The sequence below is a fragment of the Ochotona curzoniae genome, unplaced genomic scaffold (genome assembly GCF_017591425.1).
Source record: "Ochotona curzoniae isolate NIBS_2020 unplaced genomic scaffold, NIBS_Ocur_1.0 contig_430, whole genome shotgun sequence".
Classification (NCBI taxonomy): Eukaryota; Metazoa; Chordata; class Mammalia; order Lagomorpha; family Ochotonidae; genus Ochotona; species Ochotona curzoniae.
This window is the reverse complement of record NW_024466219.1, coordinates 1438207-1462142: the sequence shown is the minus strand read 5'-3', so window position 1 is coordinate 1462142 and position 23936 is coordinate 1438207. Positions and strand designations below refer to the sequence as shown.

Sequence of the window (23936 nt, the reverse complement as noted above, 5' to 3'; positions counted from 1 at the left end):
TACTCTCATAAGGTCAGTAGATTTTGACCAAGGGTGCCCAGATCATCCCATGGACAACACAGCATCACACTGGGCATCCCCGTGGGAAGGTACAAGGATGGACCACAACTCTAACCACAAACCAAACCCTAAGTGCATCAAGCACCACATGGGAGAGCTGACTCCCCTCACCTGGGAGAACAGACACACCGAACCATTATCAAACAGCTCTGTGTATCACGGGCATGGTTCCATGGCAGAGTTGCGAACCTTGCACCTGTTGTGCTGGCATCCCTCAAAGATGCAGGTTCATATCCCAGCTGTTCCCTGGTTATACCCTGGAAAGCAATGGAAGATGGCTCAAACGCTTGGGTCCCTGCATCCACAAGGGAGACCTGGAAGAAGCTCCTGGCTCTTGGTTTCAGTTTGTCTCAGCTCAGCCACTGTAGCCATTTGGGGAGTGAACCAGTGGATGGAAGATTTCTATTTCTCCTTTTCTCCATAACTTTGCCTTTCAAATAAATAATTTTTTTGAAGTTTTATATATCAGAAGTAGGGTAAAAAGAAAATGAAATATTTTAAAATCATATCTGATAATGGATTAATATACAGAATATAAAATCACTCCTACAAGTCAACAACAAATAGATCACACAGTGAGTGGGCAAAGAACTTGAATACACCATTTGCCTCACAGCAGATTCATGAAGGGCCAGAGCACACGAGACACCCTAGGGACCCACTGAGAAGTCACAGGAATGGCAGCCCGAGGAGGATGGGCAAGGACTGGAGACCTGCTTCCTGTCTGTGCTGCCCCTGTCCACAACGGTCAGGCCCAGATGTCCACCGCAGGACCACAACAGCGGTGGGTTCAGGAAGCTACATGTCTGTCAAGAGATGGAGACACAGAATGGTGTGTGTAATACAGGCAGAAAAAGGAAATTCTGATACACATCACTGTAAGGGTGAACTATGAACAAATCCAGATTCCCTTAGATGAGACGCCCGAAACAAACTCAGAGAAAAAGCAAAATACAGTTGGGGGCTGAGGAAAGAAGCACATGTGGAGTGGCTGTTCCCAGCTGAGTTTCAGGCTGGAATGCAGACAAAGCTTTGCAAATCCTGAGGGTCACTGCGCCCCAGAAACGCACATTCAAACGTCCCAGGGGCAGCAGGTCCGTCACATGCTCCCGTCCGCATCTCAAGAGGCAGCGTACGCAAAGGCTCTTCGCTCGTGCGAGCGGGACGGGGCCGCCTCAGTCACGCAGGCAGCTCCCGGGAACCCCAGCTGGCAGTTAGTCGGCCAACACTTTCTACCCTTCCCCTGCCCCCAAAACATACACGTAATACACTCAATGCTCTATCAAATTCCTATATTTGCAAGGATTACACATCCGATGGCTTCACTAACGATGCACGCGCCCATACTGACAGAAAAACACATCCTCTAAGCACAAAGCTCATGTTAACAAGTAACTTTCTGCTTAAAGACAAAATTTGAATCACAATGGAAATCTAGTTATTTATGCAATCACTATTCTAGTTTACCACCAATAAAATCTAAGCAGTTTTACCACAAAACCAAGGTTATATTCAGTGGACATGCATTAATAATCTATACAACTTAACATTACACCAGAAAAAGAATTGAATATAAAAGTTCCCTTGATTTCTGGTAGTTTTCAAATTTCATGACACATTACCAAAAAAACCTGTAGAAACAGCTTTTAAATATTTTCAATAAAATGGTAAAAAAAATTGAGTACATCTTTAAGTTTTCATTCTGGGCTGAAGATTGAAAACCTGAAGCTGGGCCCAGGCTGTGAGGCCTGACGGTGATTCTTCGCAGGGGCCGGGGGGCTGGTAACACGGTGCGCAGGTCGGCTCCCTCCGGGGCAAGGACAGCACAGAGCTGCCCCCACGGCACACACCGCCAGCCCAGCTGCAGCTGGGTGCGCTGGCCCGGGGGACAGGCAGGCCCTTGCTGGCCAGAGGCTCGTGTGGCCGACCCTGCTTCCGCAGCGCCGGGGTGGACGCTGAAACGGCGGCCCAAACACTAAGCACGCGTCTCCGAGAGGAGAAAATGCTTCCCAATGGTTAGTTTTATGTGCCATGTTACTGAAACTTCATGCGGCTACTGGTCAGAAAATAATTCAGGAAGCTTTGAACATATCATGTACTTTTTTCATCAAGGCTAAAGTGCAAAATATCTCTGGTATTTTAATAGGAAAAACATCAAACATACATAATAAAAAAAGTGAGAGAATACTTGAAAGAAAAAGAAACCTTTTAAATAAACACTTGAAGACTACATATTTCTACCATTATTTAATTTTTCTTTCTTCAGTGAAGTCTATCATTGAACCGAGTTCTCATAGAACCTAAGATTTTATTTGATTCTCTTCCCCAAGACCAGGAATCCCAAAATACAGGGGGAGGAAAGTAACATTGCATTACAAGGGACACTAAGTTCACGACGTCTGTGTGAGGTGAGATGTTACGGAAGAAAATACCATGAAAATAATAATCCTATGAGAATTGTTTTTCAGCACAGTAAATTTGAGCCTTGGTCTTCATGAAGATTCTGTAGCTTATATAGAAAACTATAAATATATAAGACGTCAGAGGGAAGTAGGAATACTTATTAACATTCTAGAGGCCTAAGGAACTTCTGAGAGCAGCGGAAGAAGGAGGTCAGCTGAATCTTAAGAATACAGAAACCAGAAAACTACGAAACTTCCTGGGTAAAAAAGTTGCTCCAAAATGGAACCACACGTTGTGAAAGCACACAACTTAGGTATATTTTTAAAAGAAAAGCAAAAATACTGAGTAATGGTAGTCCCTTCCAAAAACAAAGTCTTAAATTAAGGGGAGAGATTCGAATAGTGTAAACGAGTCTGGCTCAGAGAGAAAACCGGGCGTACCCACTGCCCCGGAGCCCGAGGGCGTACCCACTGCTGCCCCGGAGCCCGACAGCCTGAAGGTCCCAGTCGGGCTGTGGGGACGTCAGTCCCAGAGCTGCTCTGAGAAGCTCACTTGTGCTCCTTCGTGGGTGCGTAGTACAGCTCCATGGGCTTGTTCACTTTCCAGTACTTCTCACTGACCAACTCCAAAGAGAAGGACCCGTTTAAAACCTGAAACACACACCAAGCACAGTAATAGTGAAACCAAAGAAGTCCACACAATACATTTTAAAAATACCTTGGGAACGTCTCCCGATTCCTGTTTGCCGCTCCGTGCCTTCTCACTAACCTGTTCCCAAAGGCGCGCTCCCTTCCGCCCGTGGCCTGCCGGCAATACTCACGGTGAACTGGCCACTGGCTGTGGCGATGTAAATGGTGTACTGCTTCTCGCTGGCTGTGTCCAGGTTCATCTGATTGGACTCTCCCTTGCTCCGCAGTTCCTCTAAAGCTAACCTTACGGCCAGGTACTTGGACAGGTGATCCACGGTGGCATTGCCTGAAGTTTTTATGTATCTGGAAGGAGAAAATCATTACAAATTTATTTTCAGAATAAACTGACAAAAATCTTAAATTATGGAGCTAATATTAAACTGCTAAGTAACATGCAAAATGTCTCAATTATTAATAAAATACTACAACCCTATTGCTCTGAGAACATCTCTTACTGAAAGGCTCCTTCTGGGGCCCAGCACAATACCCTAGTGGCTGAAGTCCTTGCCTTGCATGTGCCACGATACCATACGGCTGCTCCACCTTCCTTCCAGCTCCCTGCTTGTGCTCTGGGAAAGCAATTTGGGATGGTCCAAAGCCTTGGAACCCCGCACCCATATGGGAGACCCCAAAAAGGGTCCATGTAGGAAACCTCGAAGAGGCTGTTGGCTCCTGGTTTCAGATCAGCTTGGCTCTGGCTGTTGTGGCCACTTGGGAAGTGAACCAGTAGAAGAAACATCTTTCTGTCTCTCCGTTTCTCTATAAATCTGACTTTCCAATTAAAAAAAATAAAATATTATCATATAAAAAGAGTTCCTTCTGTAAAATACAATGTAAAGTAACAAGTCAGAAACGCACGGAATCCTCAGGGGAAAGAACAGCAGAGGCAGCCCAGGGAGGACTCGCTGCCTGTAAGAACACGCACAATGTGTCCTTACTCGAGAAGTCAGAGGTCGGGTTTTAAGCCAGCACAGACGCGCTCCCGGCTGTTAAGTCTGGTGTCTGGCTCACTCACTCCAGAACCGGGTTTACACACCAGCAGTGGCTGGGAGACCCTGTGCTCAGGCCTGGCTTCCGAGCCTTCTGGCCACCGAGTACTGCGTGAGGAAACAGAATGGCCCACTCTGTGCCTACAACGAGGAAGGTCATTTTTTCAGATGTGGAACTTTGGGAAACACACCAGGAAGGAAGGAAACACGATGACAGACACTGCTCCCTTACGTATATTTGTTTTAAGATTTATTTATTTATTTGAAAGGCTGAGTTACAGAAGCAAAGACAGAGCTATTGCATCCACTGTTTCCCTTCCTAAATGCTGTAACAGCCGGGAGCTTCTGCCTGCTTTCCCACGGGGGTGAGGGGCCCAAGGCTAGGGACCATCTTCTGCTGCGTTCCCAGGCCAGAGCAAGGGGCCGGAAGGGACTGTCTGAACCGGTGTCCGTATGGGATGCCAGCCACTGTTCTCTCCTTCATATGCAAAATTCTTAATTCCAAATTAAAGCTTCTGAGTTCAGCTCACCTGAAACAAAGGCAATGCTCACCTTGTCTGTGCACTGTCGTCTTTTTCCATCAGCGTGGGGTGAGGCCTGAATACTAGTTCAATTTCACTGGCCCCGTCCATCACGGGGTCGATAGCCACCGAGGCGTTGTTATTGTCAAGCTCAAGCCCTGAATCATCCGACGTTTTGGTCCGTTTGTTGCTAGGGCCAGCCTCCTGATTGCTGTGGGTCGAGGCGTTGCTACAGTGTGAACTGTCTCCGTTATCTTCTGCCCCACTACCGTTTTCGATCTGCTGCTTCTTGCCTCGCTGTAGTCTAGTCAGGAGAGAAAGCACAGAATACACTAGCACACTCGCTACTCAGTCTGCAAAACCTCTCACAGCTCCTTCTGCTCCCAGCGGACAGTAACACTGTTCCCCATGAAAGCCCTAGGACGTTTCAGATGCATGCAAACATTTAAATGACTAGACTGTTCCTATTTCTTTAATAATTTCTTTTGAAAAAAAAACAAGGTAACAACTATTCGCAAATCCTTGAGCAGGTTTTGATCATTTTGTGTTTTGCAATTCTGAGTCTACACAAAGACACGACTGGGGGTCGGCGCTGCACTACAGCGGCTTAGACTCCCCGTCCTGGCAGCAGCCGGGCACGCGGCATGGAGTCGCTTAGACTCCCCGTCCTGGCAGCAGCCGGGCAGGCACACGGCATGGGGTCGCTTAGACTCCCCGTCCTGGCAGCAGCCAGGTGGGCACGGCATGGGGTTGCTTAGTCTCCCCGTCCTGGCAGCAGCCAGGCACACGGCATGGGGTCGCTTAGACTCCCCGTCCTGGCAGCAGCCGGGCACGCGGCATGGAGTCGCTTAGACTCCCCGTCCTGGCAGCAGCCGGGCGGGCACACGGCATGGAGTCGCTTAGACTGCCGTCCTGGCAGCAGCCGGGCGGGCACACGGCATGGAGTCGCTTAGTCTCCCCGTCCTGGCAGCAGCCGGGCGGGCACACGGCATGGCGTCCCCAGCTCACGGCGATCGTGTCCAGTGACCCCTCTACCTCACCCCCTGCCTCTTCTACCTTTCAAATAAATAAGTTAATCGTAAAAAGGAAATAAAACCAAAGCAACATGAATCAGATACAAACCCTGACAGTTCAGGGCCAGTTCTGGGGTGCCCCTTAGGATCCCAGCCCCTGTGAGACTGCGGGGCTCTGCTCTGACTGTGCCTGGGACAGCAGCAGGCCTAAGCCTGGGAAGAGCTCTAAAACACACTTCCTTAACATGGAAGGGAATCTCACCACTTGCCAAGCATGGCTGAGGCTGCAGAGGGCTCCTCATGGGGACTCGGGCAGATGAAGCACAAAACAAGGCCAAAAGGTGCTATGGCCACAAGACCAGGGTTTTGCTTATGGGAACAGTTTTAGTTTCTAAGCTAGAGTTCTGCAGATTGGGTGTATAACAGGCAAAGAAGACACTTGGTCTGTTACCTCCACCCATATCCTACACAGTAGAGCTCAGGTCCAATGCCCGGGTCTGGCTCCTCCAGCTTTCTGCCCACACAGACCCTGGCACAAAGCAGTGATAACCCCAGTAGTTAACTTTCTGACACCCAAGCAAGAGAGCTGAACAGTTTTCCTGGTCTCTGACCTTGGCCCCAGCCCCAGCCCTAGCTGGCCCTAGCTCCAGCCTCAGCCCCAGCCCCAGCTCCAGTCTCCCCAGCCCAAACCCCAGCTGGCCTCAGCCTCAGCCCCAGCCTCAGCCCCTGCTCCAGTCTTCCCAGCCCAGGCCCCAGCTGGCTCCAGCCTCAGCCTCAGCCCAGGCCCCAGTCTCCCCAGCCCAGGCCCCAGCTGGCCTCGGCCTCAGCCCCACTCTCCCTAGCCCCAGCCTCAGCCTCAGCCCCAGTCTCCCCAGCGACTGCCTCCCCAGCCCCAGCCTCAGCCCCAGTCTCCTCAGCTGGCCCAGCCCAACTCAGCCCCAATCCTCTCAGCCCCAGCTCCAGCCCCAGCTTCAGGCCCAGCCACAGCCGGCCCCAGCCCCCAGCCGGCCCCAGCCCCAGCCCCAGCTTCAGGCCCAGCCACAGCCGGCCCCAGCCCCCAGCCGGCCCCAGCCCCAGCCCCAGCCTCAGCCCCAATCTCCCCAGCCCCAGCCCCAACCCAACCCAGCCTCCGCCTCAGCCTCAGCCCCAATCTCCCCAGCCCCAGCCCCAGTCCCAGCCCCCAGCCTCAGCCCCCAGTCCCAGCCTCAGACCCAGCCGCAGCCCAACCCAGCTCCAGCCTCGGCCCCAGCCAGCCCCAGTCAGTCCCAGCCCCAGCCTCAGCCCCAGCCTCAGCCCAACCCCAGTCAGTCCCAGCCCCAGCCTCAACCCCAGCCTCAGCCTCAGCCCCAGCCGGCCCCGGCCCCGGCCCCAGTCCCAGCTCCCAGTCCCAGCCCCAGCTCCAGCCCCCATCCCCCAGCCCCAACCTCAGCCCCAGCTCCCAGCCCCAGCCTCAGCCCCAGCCTCAGCCCCAGCCCCCAGCCCCAGCCCCAGCCCCAGCCCCCAGCCCCCAGCCCCAGCCCCAGCCTCAGCCCCAGCCCCCAGCCCCAGCCCCAGCCGGCCCCAGTCAGTCCCAGCCCCAGCCTCAGCCTCAGCCTCAGCCCAACCCCAGTCAGTCCCAGCCCCAGCCTCAACCCCAGCCTCAGCCTCAGCTCCAGCCCCCAGCCTCAGCCTCAGCCCCCAGCCCCAGCCTCAGCCCCAGCCCCCAGCCCCAGCCGGCCCCAGTCAGTCCCAGCCCCAGCCTCAGTCCCAGCCAGCCCCAGTCAGCCCCAGCCCAGCCTCAGCCTCAGTCCCAGTCCAGCCCCAGCCACCCCTGATCTCCAAGCATGTGGGGAACAAAGCAGTGGAGGCTACCTCTGAGTTTCTGTCTTTATGTCTCTCAAATAATTTTTAACAGACTAATTTTAACTCAGCGTAAAGAAAGCATTCTTTAAAAGATGCATGCACCCAGGGGCCAGCATCACAGGAACACCTCTGCCTGGGTGCCAGCACACCATGCGGATGCCCATCTGTGTGCCTGAGACACCAGCATCCCACATGGATGCCCATCTGTGCTCTGGCTGCTCCAGATTCCTGCAAGTGAACTGGGAAAAGCAGAGGGAGGTGCTGCAATGAGCTGGCCTGCCACTCACACCACCATGGGCCAGATCTGGCTGTTGCAGCCCCTTGGAGAGGGAACCAGTGCATGGAAGGTGTATCTCCCTCTCTGTAACTCTGAATTTCAAAATAAATCTTTAAAACAATAAATTTATGCAGACAGAATTATTTCTTAGTTAACGACCTGAAAAGAGGCAGTGATACCTCAGTCTGTGTGGCAGAGAGCAGCAGTGCTGTGCAGGCAAACTGAGCAGGCCAGGACCTGAGCAATGCCACAAGAATGAGCAGGACCACCAAGAGGTTCAAGGCAGCAGTGTGTGCCCGCCAAGTCGCAAGAAGGAAAGGCGGCTGCAACCCAATCCAGTGACCCTAACGGACACAGGGCCTTCCCGCTGTGATGCTCAAGCAAAACCAAACAATGAACCACGCAGCTCTTGATAAGACTCCAGCCATGTAAACATTTCCAACCCTCAAGGACGAGTCATCCAGTAAATCTAAGTATTTTCCACACATAACTTCACTGCCAGGAGATCCGAGTGCGTGTTCCACCCTCTGAACCAGTGGCTCCCAACTTGATGCTCTCAGAATCAGCCACGGAACTGGCAGACCGTACCTCTGGCCCGGTGACCTCGCCTGGGCAGGGCCACAAGCGTCCAAGTAGAGACGCTGCACTGGGCCAGCTCTGGGCCAACTCGGCTGCTCTGGGCAGAGACAACACAAGGTGTGCCCAGCATGTCACAATCAGACTGCCGTGGTTTTGACCTTGGATGGGAGCAGAGGCTAGCAGAGGGTTCTGCAGCACCGTGGTCACTGTGCCGAGCAAAGCTCCTGCAGAAAAGGCACAACAAGGAGAAAGACCAGGCAGAAGCCTGCGGGTCAAAGGATGGTGGTGGCCAGAAACAGCGTGGATCAGCTACAGAAAAACAAAAAGTACCTCGGAAAAAAGACCTAAGAGTGACCCCACACTCCTGGCTTAGGCAAGCAGAATGAAGGAGATGCCACCAAACGAAGCAGGGAGAGCACACAAGTCCAGGCCCTGAGGGTACTGCATCCGAAGTGCTGCTCAGGCACGCCTCGAGGGCTCCACTGAGAGCCAGGAGACCAAGGGTTCAAAAGGAAAGAAAAACTCATCTGGGGCACTGCACCTGTGAGAGCTGGCAAAGTGAAACAGAACCTACAGAAGAAACTAAGGAGGAACACTTAATACCATGAAGGGAACCGGGAGGGGGCTGTCCTGGCAGCTCAACAGGCTAATCCTCCACCTGCAAGCGCCAGGATCCCATATGGGAGCCAGTTCTGGCTGCTCCACTTCCCATCCAGCTCCTTGCTTGTGGCCTGGGAAGCAGCAGAGGACCGCACCAATGTGAAAGACGTGGAAGAAGCTCGTGGCTCCTGGGAGTCACACCGCCTTAGCTGCACAGTGGGAGTCACACTGCCTTAGCTGCATGGAGGAGTCACACCGCCTTAGCTTCACAGTGGAGGAGTCACACTGCCTTAACTGCACAGTGGGTGTCACACTGCCTTAGCTGCACAGTGGGAGTCACAATGCCTTAGCTGCATGGAGGAGTCACACTGCCTTAGCTGCACAATGGGTGTCACACTGCCTTAGCTGCATGGAGGAGTCACACTGCCTTAGCTGCACAGTGGGAGTCACACCGCCTTAGCTGCACAGTGGGAGTCACACTGCCTTAGCTGCATGGAGGAGTCACACTGCCTTAGCTGCACAATGGGTGTCACACTGCCTTAGCTGCACAGTAGGAGTCACACTGCCTTAGCTGCACAGTGGGTGTCATACTGCCTTAGCTGCACAGTGGGAGTCACACCGCCTTAGCTGCACAGTAGGAGTCACACCGCCTTAGCTGCACAGTGGGTGTCACACTGCCTTAGCTGCATGGAGGAGTCACACTGCCTTAGCTGCATGGAGGAGTCACACCGCCTTAGCTGCACAGTGGGAGTCACACTGCCTTAGCTGCACAGTGGGAATCAGACCGCCTTAGCTGCACAGTGGCAGTCACACTGCCTTAGCTGCATGGAGGAGTCACACCGCCTTAGCTGCACAGTGGGAATCAGACCGCCTTAGCTGCACAGTGGCAGTCACACTGCCTTAGCTGCATGGAGGAGTCACACCGCCTTAGCTGCACAGTGGGTGTCACACCACCTTAGCTGCACAGTAGGAATCAGACCGCCTTAGCTGCATGGAGGAGTCACACCGCCTTAGCTGCACAGTGGGAGTCACACTGCCTTAGCTGCACAGTGGGAATCAGACCGCCTTAGCTGCATGGAGGAGTCACACTGCCTTAGCTGCACAGTGGAAATCAGCAGACAAGCAGGCTGAGTACTAGAGTCTCACCAGAGGGCAGCCACAGGAAAAGGACACAAGTGGACATTTGATGCAGCAAGCATGAGAGAGCTGCCTGGCGAGCCTGCAGCACTCCACACATGCCTCTCTCTGATCCCAGCTCCCTGCTAATGCACATCAAGTCCCAATGGGCCCCAGGCTCCAGGGCTCTGGCCTGGCTCAGCCCCAGCCACAGTGGGCATCTGGACAGGAAAGCAGAGGCCAGAAGACCTCAGAGCATCTGTCTCTACCTCTTTACCTAAACATGTTTTCTTTTGTTTTTAAGGAAATTAGAAATAGGCACAATCAATTCCTGCAAGAAGTTCTGTTCTAAAGAGAACACAATGGAACACGAGGAGCAGTAGACGACACAGAAGTCAAAGCTAAAGACACAGGCGTGCACAAGTGTCCAGGTGTGGAGAGCAGAGCCGCGCCTCAAAGATGGCGCTTGTTGACCATTGCTTTGTGGCACAAAGGTGGTAAACAGGTTTTGGGAAGTTACTGAGGATTGGGCCAAGCACGTAGGGAAGCTATGTGACCTAAGTCATGATTGGTGTGCTTATCACATGATGTGAAGAACTGTGTATGGATTGGTTTGAGTAATATAAAAAGGTCTGGGTGAAAAATAGTTAATGAGGAGATTCCACCAGGCGCACTGTTAGAGCTAGAGCTATCGCTATCACTTCAAGGCTATTGCTAGCTAGCACTAGGCTGCTTTTGCTTTACTGTAATAAATCTTACAAGTGCTGTAACTGCTTTCACTTTGCCACAACGCTTGAAGTCTTACCCAATAAACTTTTTTAAGACTCTTTACAGTATCGGGGTCTTGCTCGCGGGACGAGGGACCCCGATATCCAGGCAGCCTGTCCTGGCCTCCCGGCCTCCCTGGCCTCCTTGGCCGTCCTGGCCTCCCGGCCTCCCTGGCCTCCTTGGCCGTCCTGGCCTCCCGGCCTCCCTGGCCTCCTTGGCCGTCCTGGCCTCCCGGCCTCCCTGGCCTCCTTGGCCGTCCTGGCCTCCCTGGCCTCCTTGGCCGTCCTGGCCTCCTTGGCCTCCTTGGCCGTCCTGGCCTCCCAGACTCCCTGGCCTCCTTGGCCTCCTTGGCCGTCCTGGCCTCCCGGCCTCCCGGCGGGCACCTGTTCATGGCCTGGATCTTGAGTCCCTCCTCGATGCTGTGGCTCAGTGCCTGCTGGTTGTTGTGCTTGTTGATCCTGGCCAGCACGCGCTCCTGGTGAGCTTCGTACTCGTCCCGACTCGGGTAGATCTTGCTGATGAGCGCATCGAAGTTGGGGTCCGGCCTCAGGGACCTTTTGGAAACTAGCTTTTTCCGACAGGTAGGGCATTCTTTGTTGCTAAACAAGAGGAAAAAGAAAACATGAAACAACCGCAGCTTTGGCTATAAACAAAAATATCCAACTTGTGAACGACTCACTTTATTCCAAAACTTCTAATAATTCAAGGAATATAAACTAATTAACCCCAACTTCTTAAAAATCTGATTAGCAGGTAAGCAATATTTTAGAAATCTTAAATACTCTCAGATATTTACAAAAACAGTCTGAAAACTTCTCAATAATGTATATGACTATCTAGGAAACTAAAAAAAAAAACCAAAAACAGATCTTTTGCTAACACCCTGATACCAATGCCATTCAAGAAAAGACCAGCCACTAGTATTACTGTATGCTATCACTCGTTTCATTGAACAGGCATTTTCCTAAGAACATGACTTTACATAGTTAAGTAGGAAAACCATGTTTTCATGCTATGTGCTCAAAACACTCATCCTAATAAAGTTCCTGACAGCACGTAAAGCAAACTGTACTAACTACAGAGTAGCTACCACGCAGCTGCGAGAAGCATGTCCAGGAATGCTGCTCCACCTGAGGGCACGGGCCTGCCCAAACCCACCCGCTCCTGAGGGCACGGGCACAGGGCACCCTGGGCGTGGCCCAACCCACCTGCTCCTGAGGGCACGGGCACAGGGCACCCCGGGCGTGGCCCGACCCACCCGCTCCTGAGGGCACGGGCACAGGACCCACCTGCTCCTGAGGGCACGGGCACAGGGCACCCTGGGCGTGGCCCGACCCACCTGCTCCTGAGGGCACGGGCACAGGACTCACCCGCTCCTGAGGGCTGTGATGATACAGTCGGCGCAGAAGCGATGCAGGCACTCCTTGGTGGTCATGGTGTTCTTGAGCATGTCCAAGCAGATCGGGCACATGAGCTCACTGTGCAGACTTCGGGGCGAAACCACAATTTCCAAGCCATCTGTTATTGCCTCCTGGAAAAGTCACCTGAAAATTAAGCACTACTCTTTCTTTGTAACCAGAGAAGTTCAAACAGATTACTGAAAATGGTAAAATGCAACGTCTACAGCTATCCCAGGGTCACCATTCTTCCAACTTACCTGTCCTGTTTCTGTGACAATCTTGTCTAACTTATGTCAGCCCTGTCACACTGCACGCCATACGCATTCCTTACACCAAAGATAATGTGTTCGTAAAAACAGCCTAGTATAATAAACCCGAGTTCTAGTCTTGATTAGTGAGTTACATGACATTAACGGGTTATGAGGACATTAGGGCTAATGAACCCCAAGAATTCTTCCACAAAGATTATACCACTACAGTGTTGGCATGTGGCACAGTATATCAAACCGCCACCCACAATGCCAGTATCGCGTGGGAAGGCAGTGGAAGACGGTTCAAGGCTCGGGCCCTTGCACCATGTGGGAGACTCAGACGAAGCCCCAGTTGTGGCCTACCCAGCACTGGCCGCTAGCCATTTGGGGAGTGAACATCTAGATAAAGACCCCTCTCCCTCTCATATTCTGCCTTTCACATAAATAATCTTTTTTTAAAGTTACACTATTTTGGAGGGCCCGGCATGGCATGCACCAGGATCCCATATGGACACTGGTTCTAATCCCAGCTGCCCCACTTCCCACCCAGTTCCCTGCCTGTGGCCTGGGAGAGCAGCAGAGGACGGCTCAACGCCTTGGGGTCCTGCACCCACATGGGAGACCCCAAAGAAGCTCCTGGCTTCAGATCAGCTTAGCTCTGGCCACTGAAGCCACTTAGGGAGTGAACCAGCAGCTGGAAGATCTTCCCCTCTCTCTCTTCCTCTCTCTATACCTTACTTTCCAAGAAAAATAAATAAATCTTTGAAAAAAAGTTACACCATTTTTATAAATCACGTTTCCTACTCCAATTAAAATAATAAGATTCCAATAAAAAGTATTCTCTTACAAATAATGTAACAGGACTTGACAATTACCTCCGAAGGCCACAAACCCTGGGTCTTTCTTCACACGGGGTCAGGTTTTCTGGCAAATCCCCCAAACCCTGAGTGAAGCATGGCGCACTGAGTGTAACATGTAGTACTACCCCCCGCAGCAACGGGAACTCCACCAGGCGGTAGGGAGCGGAGTTCACCAGAAACTCGGGAGGTGAGCCTAGCCACAGGACTGTAAGTCCTGCCGACGTTTAATCCCAGCACGAGAAGCAGGGTGGCAGTGCCCAGGCAGGCAGGTATGGGGACAGGGTGGATTTCATGGCCCAGACTCCCACCAGTACCACACCAGGTGCCATTCTGTGAACTTGGGGAAAGGCACTGGAGGAGGGACAGCAGTGAGCTGAGCATGCATTAAGTGGGGAGAGAACTCACTTCCGGGTCAACGCACTGCACTGGTCCCGCCAGGACAACACTGCATCTCACAGGCTCCACCCAAAGCAGGCACGGGCTGCATCCAGACCCACCTGCCAGCCGGTTCTGGCAAGAGGAACCATGTGATTTAGGGCACCTGGCGTCTCCCTAATCCTGGGTACAAAACTGTAAGCTGGAGAAAGGCTGAGCAGGCAGCAGGGTGGTCACAGCACGGAATGACAGGGGCTGGAGAGCTGAGCCAGGAGCATGCCACGGGAACACGGGACTGAGCCTTGCAAACAAAGAACCAGGTACTGATCGTGATCAGTAAAGTCCACCTGTAGATCTACCAACAACACAGCTGAAAAAACCAGCCCCAAGGAGAAAAAAGCTCGGCAAAAGAGACAGAGGCGTAACGAATACTACCAAAGCCTCCCACAAAGGAACAAAAGCCTTTGTAAACTTCACAATTAACTGAGGAACACACAGAGGAACCGGGGTAAGGAATTTTTACAATTGTTATGACGCTTCTTATCAACGAGAAGCATTTATAGGACAAGGAGTTTAAGAATATGTCACTGGGTTCCGGGGGCTGCTTCCTTCGGGGCGAGTAGACCAAGGGGGGAGGCCTCCGGGACTGGGCAGGTCCGGGACCCACCCGCCGCATGGGGCGGTGAATGGGATTTGGGAGGGGCGCAACCTTGGGCCTGGGTTATTTAAACCTCCAGTAGCCTCCTGGCAGCTGGTGGGTCTCAGGACGGGGCGTCTCATGCCTAGATCCCGGACAGTCGCCATGGGCACAGCCACCATGTGCTGAGCTGTTCCCGGGCGGCCAGTGCGTCATTTGGTGCCAGGCTCCGCCTGCTGGCTGCCCGGCCGGGGAGCTCTGGGGATTTGGTTCTTTGAGTTGCTGCTTAATGAGCTCCAGGTTGAACCCATTGTGCTTCTTGGACCTGAAACAGGCAGTAACTCTTCCTTAGCAAAACTTTTAATCACTAATAATGCTGAGCACCAAACACCAGTCATGCAGAAGCTATGGCTTGGGGCTTGTCCTGCAAAAGTAGCTCCAACAGCTGGCTAATGTGTCAACTCGTAATGGAACAGAGTAGATCAGGCACGACTGAGCAAACCTTAGCCCACAAGTAAAACTAGAAACCAGTAGGGAGCAGAGGTCATGCCGAGCTAGGCTCTTGTACCTACTGGTCTGCGGAAGCCAGGGACGCTAAGCCACAGTGTTTAATGCAGAGTTCAGGATAGGGGAGGGGCCGTGCCAAGCTGAGTCAGAGCATCCATTGGCAGGCAAGTGATCTATGGCTGGGAACAGAACCGGCTGGGGAGCTAAGGGGACAACCCTAGCTGGGCTGAGGTTCCCACCAAGAGGCGTGTGGCCTGGAAGGGGGGCTGTGTTCTGATCTGGAAACAGTTGTAGTCTCCCTTGGCACAAGTGTGGACTGGGATTGGATGCACCGAACCGGGCCGGACCCCGACTCCCCCTGGTGTTCTGGAGGACCAGGGCAGATGTGGGATGGACTAGGCAGGGTCTCAAACCCCTACTGAGCCATGTGTGAGCCATACGTGGGTATGGACAAACCATGGCTGGGCTGGAACATCCAACAGCAAGAACCAGATTGGGTGGAAGGCCAGTCAGGAAAAGCCACAGTTCCTGCTATGACAGGAGGTGGACTGAGTAGGGTTGGCTCATGGACCCACTGGTAAGCGTGAAACCTGGCATTGGGAGAGGTTCTGATGGAGGAGCCCGGGCAACTCCTCTGGCAGGACACAGACCCGGCAGGTAAACGCAAGAAACATGATAGGAAACAGCCCGGAAAAGGCCATGGAAAGCTACCCACTGGCATACAATTGGCAGATGTAGGGGCAAGACCAGGCTGAATCTGTCCACGTCATCCACTGGCAAATCCAGGCACCAGTGTGGGTCGACCCAGGGTCGGTCGCAACAAAGACTAGTGCACATTATGGAATGCCGAGGTGAGGTTGCCTGTACCGGAAGGGACCGCAGCGCCCAACCAGCCTGAGAACAAGAAAGGAAGTGGACAGAGCCGGCAGGGGAATAAGGGAGGGTTCCTTTGCAGGACAGCTACTTCCGCAGGAGAGCATGGGGTGGGATGGGGGCAGACCAGACTAGGCAGAGCTACCACACCTGTGCGCCTCATGTGGACCAGATCAGGGAAAAGCCGGGCTGGGCAGATTATTCCTACTGGTGCAAACAAAATTAAAGTGGGCGAGGGTTGTTTGGGCTTAGCCACAGCATCAGCTGGAATCTGGGAGTGGGAGAGGCCTGGGAGGGAAATAGTGGGCTCATCCCTCTTGGGTTACCACTTCCACAGGAGGACATACAACTAAGATAGCGGCTGGGGTGGAATGGGGTGTGGGACAGACTGGATTACTGCTACACTTACTGGCAAACCAGGGTAGGGGGTGGGCCTGGTGGGGGTTATTGTGGGTCGCTCCAACTAGGCTGCAGCTCCCACTGGTTTATGTGAGGGCCAAGTATGTGCTGGGCAGAACCAGGCTGGACTGCAACACCCATTGGTTCCAGTGGAAGTCGGGAGTGAAAACAGACCAACCCAGCAATTGCAACCACCAGCTGATTGGAGCGATGGACGGTGCCAGGCCCTGTACTTGTTAGCACATACAAGAAGTTTCTTTGGAGATCTTTCTAATCTAAATGCTGGACTCAGAACCCTAATGAAGAAAAGAGAGAAGACAGAACAGGTCAACCAACCATATCATCTATGATGGACTATGTCAATCAGTGGATTTTTCAAAGCCCTCATAGTGCTTGGAGTGGCAAGATTGACAGCGATTCATAACTGCTGCAATATCAAAACCACTTGAGCAAGAACCTCAGAGCATGCCCTACATCCGGGACCTGGGGAGGGTGGGAAATTGGGTGGGCCTTCTCCCTTAAATATGAAGGTAACAATATGGAAAACATACTAGTATTATCCACTTTCCTGTAGCCCTTGAACCTTCTTACCCTAATTAACTATGTAAATTATGTCAAAATAAAATTAAAAAAAAAAAGAATATGTCACACAGGAAATAGCAGCACTGAAACAAAATGAAGCCCAATTACCAGAAATGAAGAACACAATGCAGCAATTTGAAATTCAGTGGAGAGCCCAGCACAATAGCCTAGCAGCTAAAGTCCTCGCTGTGAACGCACAGGATCCCAAATGGGCGCTGGTTCTAATCCCAACAGCTCCACTTCCCATCCAGCTCCCTGCCTGTGGCCTGGGAAAGCAGTTGAGGACAGCCCAAAGCCTTGGGACCCTGCACCCACGTGGGAGACCTGGAAGAGGCTCCTGGCTTCAGATCAGCTCAGCTCCAGCCGTTGTGGCCACTTGGGGGGTGAACCAGCAGACAGAAGATTTTCCTCTCTGTCTCTCCTTCTCTATACCTGACTTTCCAATAAAAATAAATACATCTTTAAAAAATAAATAAGTCACCCAAAGCACAGGCAGTCAAAGTCAAAATGAACAAATGGACTACATCAAACCAAGCAGCTTCTGTCCAGCAAAGGAGTGACTGACAGAGTGGGAGAAAATGTTTTCACACTGCACATCAAAAACGGGACTAATATCCAGGGTTTACAAACAACTTCGGAAACTCAGCGACAGCAAAACCACCCTGGGAGGCAACAGGTAAGGAAATGAGCAGGCGTCTTCCAAAACAACAAGTTCAAATGGCTAAAAGGCACACGGAAAGATGCTCAGGCTCCCTAGTCATCAAGCAGACACATGGAAGTTCTAACTCCAGTGAGACTGGCCTGCCTTCACAACTCTACTAGTATTTGAAACTTAGAATACACAGAAATCTTCCAGCCACTGCCTCAGTCCCCGATGGCTCCAATGGCCAGTGGCCAGCAGTGTCCCTCAGGTCTCCTACGCAGATGGCAGCGCCCCAGCACTTGGGCCATCTTCCATTACTTTTCTCAAGCTGTTATCAGGAAGCTGGACCAGAAGTGGGCAGGACACACACTGGCACCCGTATGAAATGCCAGTGTCACAGGTAGCAGCTTTGCCCACCAGGCCACCAGCCCCGACCTACTTTCTCTGGAAGGCCAGCCTTCTCCTGTGCTCTGTGGTGGTCCATTCCCGCAGCTTAGAATGTGCGGCAGCCCCTAGATTTCATGTTTAGCCAGGTTTACACTGACGCTGGGCCTGCCTCTCTGCCAGCATCTCAGTCCACAAGGCCAGCGCCCAACAGACGCAGTCTCCAAACCTACCCCCCCGCTTGAGCCGCTTCACCCTCCCGAGACAGCTGTCCCTGGCTGTCACTCATAGGGACACCCTCCCACATGCTTGCCTCCAGGGATACTTTCTTGTCCAAGTGCCATAAACCCTGGTGCTGGCAGAGAGCTCACCATCTGCTGAACCGAGTGTCAGCCAGAGTCAGGCCTACTTAAACGCTAATTTGCCACAGCTGTTATAAAATGACAAACTTCGGGCCCGGCGCGGTGGCGCAAGTGGTTAAAGGTCCTCGCCTTGCACCCCCGGGATCCCATGTGGGCGCCGGTTCTGGTCCCAGCAACCCCGCTTCCCTTCCAGCTCCCTGCCCGTGGCCCGGGAGGGCAGTCGAGGATGGCCCAAGGCTTTGGGACCCTGCACCCACGTGGGAGACCCGGAAGAGGCTCCTGGCTTCGGATTGGCATAGTATCGGCCCGTTGCGCTCACTTGGGGAGTGAATCATCGGACGGAAGATCTTCCTCTCTGTCTCTCCTCTCTGTATATCCGCCTTTCCAATTAAAAAATGGTAAAAATAAATCTTTAAAAATAAAATGACAAACTTCATCTTCTAAACAATACCTTGGCTTACATGTCTTCTACGCCCCTAAGTCTCCTTGTATTACCTGAGGTGTCCGTTGCAGTTCATATAAACTGAGCTCCCACGTTTTGCTTAATGGCTGGGTTCCATTTGTCTGCACGGCCTGAGACATTGCTAGGAACAAAGAGGACAAATGATTCAGTATTTGCAGAGGAAGTACTAGGACTTGTGTGTGCATCCACCCCCAGCCCAGTCAGCAGCTGACATCACTGGGGCTCAGGACTGGGCAGCCAGGAGGGGCTTTCCCTGGGGCTCCCCGACCACCAAGAGCAGCAGAGCCGTCTTCCCCTTAAAGCAATGCCACTAACCAAGAGGCCGAGGCGGAAAGGGAAGCACCCACAGAGACCCGAGGAGGTGCTGCACACCGCAGGCTGTTCTCCCGTCTCACGCTCTCCCAAAACATCTTCGCACTACTCTGACACTTCCAAAAGCCTCCCCCGCCCTTCGCCTGCAAGAAGGTGGTCCAGCCTCGAGCCGCTGGCCCCTCTGTGGGCCGCATCATCTTGCGGGACTCCCGTGTCCGGGCGTTCCATGTCCAGGCTGGGCACCTTCCCTCCCGTCACCGCCCATGGCCACTGCGTTTCAGGAAGTTCCACGACTGCAGCCTCAGGGCAAGCAGGAGTTCCCCACAAACTCTACAGCCCGTGTGGTGACAGGTGCCGGCCACAGGTGCCGCCCCCACCCCCAGCGGGCCTGCTGTCCTTGCATGAGAGACTAGAGACCCCTGTTCGCTTCCCATGGAAGGACACGCCAAAGACTCGCAGCCCTCTCCAGACACAAGGCTGCTGCGCCTTCCTCTGGGACAAGCCAGCCTCTGCGAGCCGTGGACCTGCGTCAGTTTGAATATAAAATCTGGTTTATTTTGTCATAGCAGGCAACAGACTTAGATAGGAAATAAATCTCAAAGCTGATATTTATAAATTGTTAATCCTGACAATAGTAGAAACCAGTTATATAATGGGTCCTCAAAAATTAAAGAAGAAAAGCTCAAGAATCTTTGCATTTAAAATATAAACTATCTGAAAAAAAAAATACAGCTGGCGCACAGAAGTACATAACAATATCGCAAGTATTTTGTTACTATTAAATATGTGCAAGTCTCTCTACCCTCAACAATAAACACGTTCCTGAAACTCAGGATCATAGAATTTCTAACTAAATCAGTAAGTCCCACCACCCTCCAGCGCAGCCCTGCAGTCCAGCTCTGCCCCTGCACAGAAATAACGCCATCTTCCTACCGACTCCATGAAGCGCCCTCACACGAGCGGGGAAGATGACCACAGACAATAAACCATTCTGTACAACAGGTTAGGCTCCACAGATTTCACAGGCACCTACACATTACCAGCCAGAGCGAACGACCCCGGAAACCTCGCTTGTGAACTGACAAACTACAACTGGGCAGCATGGACACTGAGGGGGTCGGGGAGGCCGCGGTGACAGCACGGACACTGAGGGGGTCGGGGAGGCCGTGGTGAGCATGGATACTGAGGGGGTTGGGGAGGCCGCGGTGACAGCACGGACACTGAGGGGGTCGGGGAGGCCGTGGTGACAGCACGGACACTGAGGGGGTCGGGGAGGCCGCGGTGAGCATGGATACTGAGGGGCTCGGGGAGGCCGCGGTGACAGCACAGACACTGAGGGGGTCGGGGAGGCCGCAGTGAGCATGGATACTGAGGGGTTCGGGGAGGCCGCGGTGACAGCACAGACACTGAGGGGGTCGGGGAGGCCGTGGTGGAGCTGAGGTAAGTCTCTGTCAGGCTGCTCCGCAGTGCAAACAGGCTCTAGGCAGAACAGGGACCTGCTGGGGCTACTGCGAAGGCAGTGTGACCCGTATCCCAGCTCGGCAGCACCAGTATCCCAGGGGCTGCTCCGTTTCCTGCCAAGGCACCTGGGAATGCAGTGGAAGATGGTCCTGGGTAGGCCCCTGCACCCACGCGGGAGGCCCAGATGAAGCTCCTGGCGTCAGCCTGTCCCAGCCCTCATTACTGCAGCCATTTGAGAAGTGAACCAGCAAATATTACATCTTTCTAACTCTGCTTTTCAAATACAAATACAGAAAGTGAGACGAGTGAGGAAGCTGTGGCAAACCTGACATTAAACTGGTCACACAGACCGTCCCCTCCAGGCAGTGCACGGGACTCTGGGAAAGCCCTGCCCCTCACTGAGGCCGAAACCCCAGAGCTCAGGCTACTTACTGACCACTGCGCCGTGGGTGGCCCTGCTCAGACAGCCTGCCCTCACTGCCACACTCTGGGCTAGATCAGCAGACCACCATTGTGTAAGCATCAAAGGAAAAGCCACCAATTTCTCCAGACATCACTCCTGTAACTGCTCTCCTAAATGACTCTGCTTATTAGGCTAAATGGCACGAGGTCCCCAAGGATGATCTGCAATTACTCGGCTACATGGGCAATGTGGGGCATGTCAAACACAACAGAAAGAAGCTCTGGAGAAGATCCCCAACCAGCACCGGCCAGCCTTGTTCAGCTAGACCAGCTAGCTGAGGCCTCAAAACGAATCAGCATACCTGCGACATTTTCTCACAAAACACACAGCACCCAGTGTGCACCTGCCCTCCTCGGGCACCCGGTGAGCACCTGCCCTCCTCGGGCACCCAGTGTGCACCTGCACCCCTCAGGCACCCGGTGTGCAGCTGCCCCCCTCAGGCACCCGGTGTGCACCTGCCCTCCTCGGGCACAGTATAAACCAGTCTAAGACCACCTCCAGGATATACATGAAACAGAGAGGAACTGGATCCTCACCTCCAAGGTGGCCCACTGTGAACGTGCATTTCAGAGGACACTCAACCTACACTCTCCCAGGCTTGCTCTGCGTCCCAGGGCCTCCAAAACCCTTGGGATTTCCCAACAGGAAAGAAGCTTTTCTTACTTGTAATTCCCTTCCAACTGTGACACAGTTCACACTAATCAGGTGATTCTTATTGGGTCCCTGGAACCAGTCATGTGGTTACAGAATTGGGAAAAGAAAAAATATTAAGGCCTACAAAAGTCAGAATGACGTAAGAAGAGGGAGACAGGGAGATTCTCCATCCTCTGGTTCACCACACACTGCACAGCCACAGCCCAAAGCCAGGAACTTCTCCAGGGTCCCGCACAGCAGGCGCACAGGAGCCTGAACCATCACCCCTGCTTTCCAGGCTGGACTGGAAGCTCACAGGATCCAGGACTCCAAGCAGCAGTAAGGTCACTGGACACGGCACCATCATGTCAGCCCTCCCCCCCTTGGGAATGCAGATGAGGAGGGAGAAGTTAGAGACGTAAACACCAGTGGCCAGTGACACTTAGAGTCACACCTCTGGAACGGAAGCCCCTTCCAAGTCCCACGTCGTGACATGACTCTACCCTTCCAAGCAATGGGTCAACTGTAAGGCTTCCTGGTTATTGTGATATCCCATCCTTTCCCAGTTGCAGAGTAGACATAGCGCTCCTTAGAACCACAAATATGCACATACCCTAAACTCCAAAATAATCAGTCTTTCTAAAAAAAAAATCCAAGAAAATTAATGGCTGTGAATCAAGACAGTCCTTGAGAAGTGGCTGCTGGTGAGAGAGTAACACAACAGCCTGGAGCCCTCCCTGAGACTGTCCAGTGTCCACGCTCACTGACCATACCAGACGGCAACAGCCCACTGCAGGGGCCGACTCCTCCCTTCTGAGGGGTGCCCGACTCAGGCAACGTGACAACGCGCTTCAGAACTGGCCTAAGGCTCTCTTAGGAAACACACCCCCAAAATTCTGATGCAAGTGCAAAACAAATGTATACATAAGGACAGCCACAGCATAATGTTATAGCCAAAAAATCACAAAGGTTTGTTAACAGTAAATGGCTAGGGGATGCAGCCAGAGTACAGGAAACCATGGCTGTATGAGACGACACGAGATGACATCTCAAGTTCTAGGGCAGAAGAACACTAAGATCCTATTGAACAATTAAATGGAAACCCAAATCCCCAACGTGGTTGCAACTTGGGTTTGTTCGTGCTTGGGGCACACTGGCCATCACGTTTTCAATCTTCACCAGCTTGTCCTCTACCTGCACGGAACTGCTCTCACGCCTAAGATTCTGCCACACACACACACACAAATGTGAGAAACAGACTTAACCACCGATCCATCCTCCACGTGCAACACTGCCCCGCTTGTGCACGGCCAGACTGAGTAAGCTGCAAGCCAAGGTCAAGGGCCCGACAACGGGCTTCCTTTCAGGTGATGGACACGCCAGGAGCCGAAATCCCCGAGACCAAGATGAAGAAGTAACGATCGTCTTACGCCCCTGTTCCCAGAGACACGTGTCTGTTTAGGGAGCATCGCTCTCTCTCAGGGCAGGAGCTGGCGGGCAGGTAGAGGACCTGACAAGTCTGTAGGGCAGTGCGACTAAGAGATGCTTATTCTGGCAGTAAAAAACCATCAAACTCATCCATACTTTTTCCATAGTGCACAGATTTCCATAAAATTTCTGAGGACTTCTCATTCAACTTCACTCTCACCTACCTCACCTTCCTCACCTACCAAAGGAACAGCCAGCCCTCACCCAGGGGAAGGACAGCCCTCACCCAGGGACAAGGACAGACCTCACCAGGGGAAGGACAGCCCTCACCCGGGGACAAGGACAGCCCTCACCCGGGGACAAGGACAGCCCTCACCCGGGGACAAGGACAGCCCTCATCCAGGGGAAGGACAGCCCTCACCCGGGGACAAGGACAGCTCTCACCCGGGGACAAGGACAGACCTCACCCGGGACAAGGACAGCCCTCACCCGGGGACAAGGACAGCCCTCATCCAGGGACAAGGACAGCCCTCACCCGGGGACAAGGACAGCTCTCACCCGGGGACAAGGACAGCCAGCCCTCATCCAGGGGAAGGACAGCCCTCACCCAGGGACAAGGACAGCACTCACCCAGGGGAAGGACAGCCCTCACCCGGGCACAAGGACAGCCCTCATCCAGGGGAAGGACAACCCTCACCCGGGGACAAGGACAGCCCTCACCCAGGGACAAGGACAGCCCTCACCCAGGGACAAGGACAGCCCTCACCCGGGGACAAGGACAGCCCTCACCCGGGGACAAGGACAGCCCTCATCCAGGGGAAGGACAGCCCTCACCCGGGGACAAGGACAGCTCTCACCCGGGGACAAGGACAGACCTCACCCGGGACAAGGACAGCCCTCACCCGGGGACAAGGACAGCCCTCATCCAGGGACAAGGACAGCCCTCACCCGGGGACAAGGACAGCTCTCACCCGGGGACAAGGACAGCCCTCACCCGGGGACAAGGACAGCCAGCCCTCATCCAGGGGAAGGACAGCCCTCACCCA

General features: G+C 53.3%; 1 protein-coding gene across 1 annotated transcript in view; it reads right to left on the bottom strand.

The window, feature by feature from the left end:
* Window positions 1–1338: 1338 nt before the first annotated feature.
* The window catches only part of RNF2 (ring finger protein 2), a 44024-nt gene continuing 21426 nt past the window's right edge, over window positions 1339–23936 (bottom strand). Inside the window, exons 2-7 of the mRNA XM_040985370.1 lie at window positions 18626–18714; window positions 12228–12388; window positions 11241–11456; window positions 4694–4966; window positions 3284–3455; window positions 1339–3113 (exon numbers count right to left, since the gene is read on the bottom strand). Of these exons, the coding sequence (XP_040841304.1) occupies window positions 3012–3113; window positions 3284–3455; window positions 4694–4966; window positions 11241–11456; window positions 12228–12388; window positions 18626–18712 (1011 nt within the window). The 5' untranslated portion in view covers window positions 18713–18714 and the 3' untranslated portion in view covers window positions 1339–3011. The remainder of the gene's footprint in view (window positions 3114–3283; window positions 3456–4693; window positions 4967–11240; window positions 11457–12227; window positions 12389–18625; window positions 18715–23936) is intronic.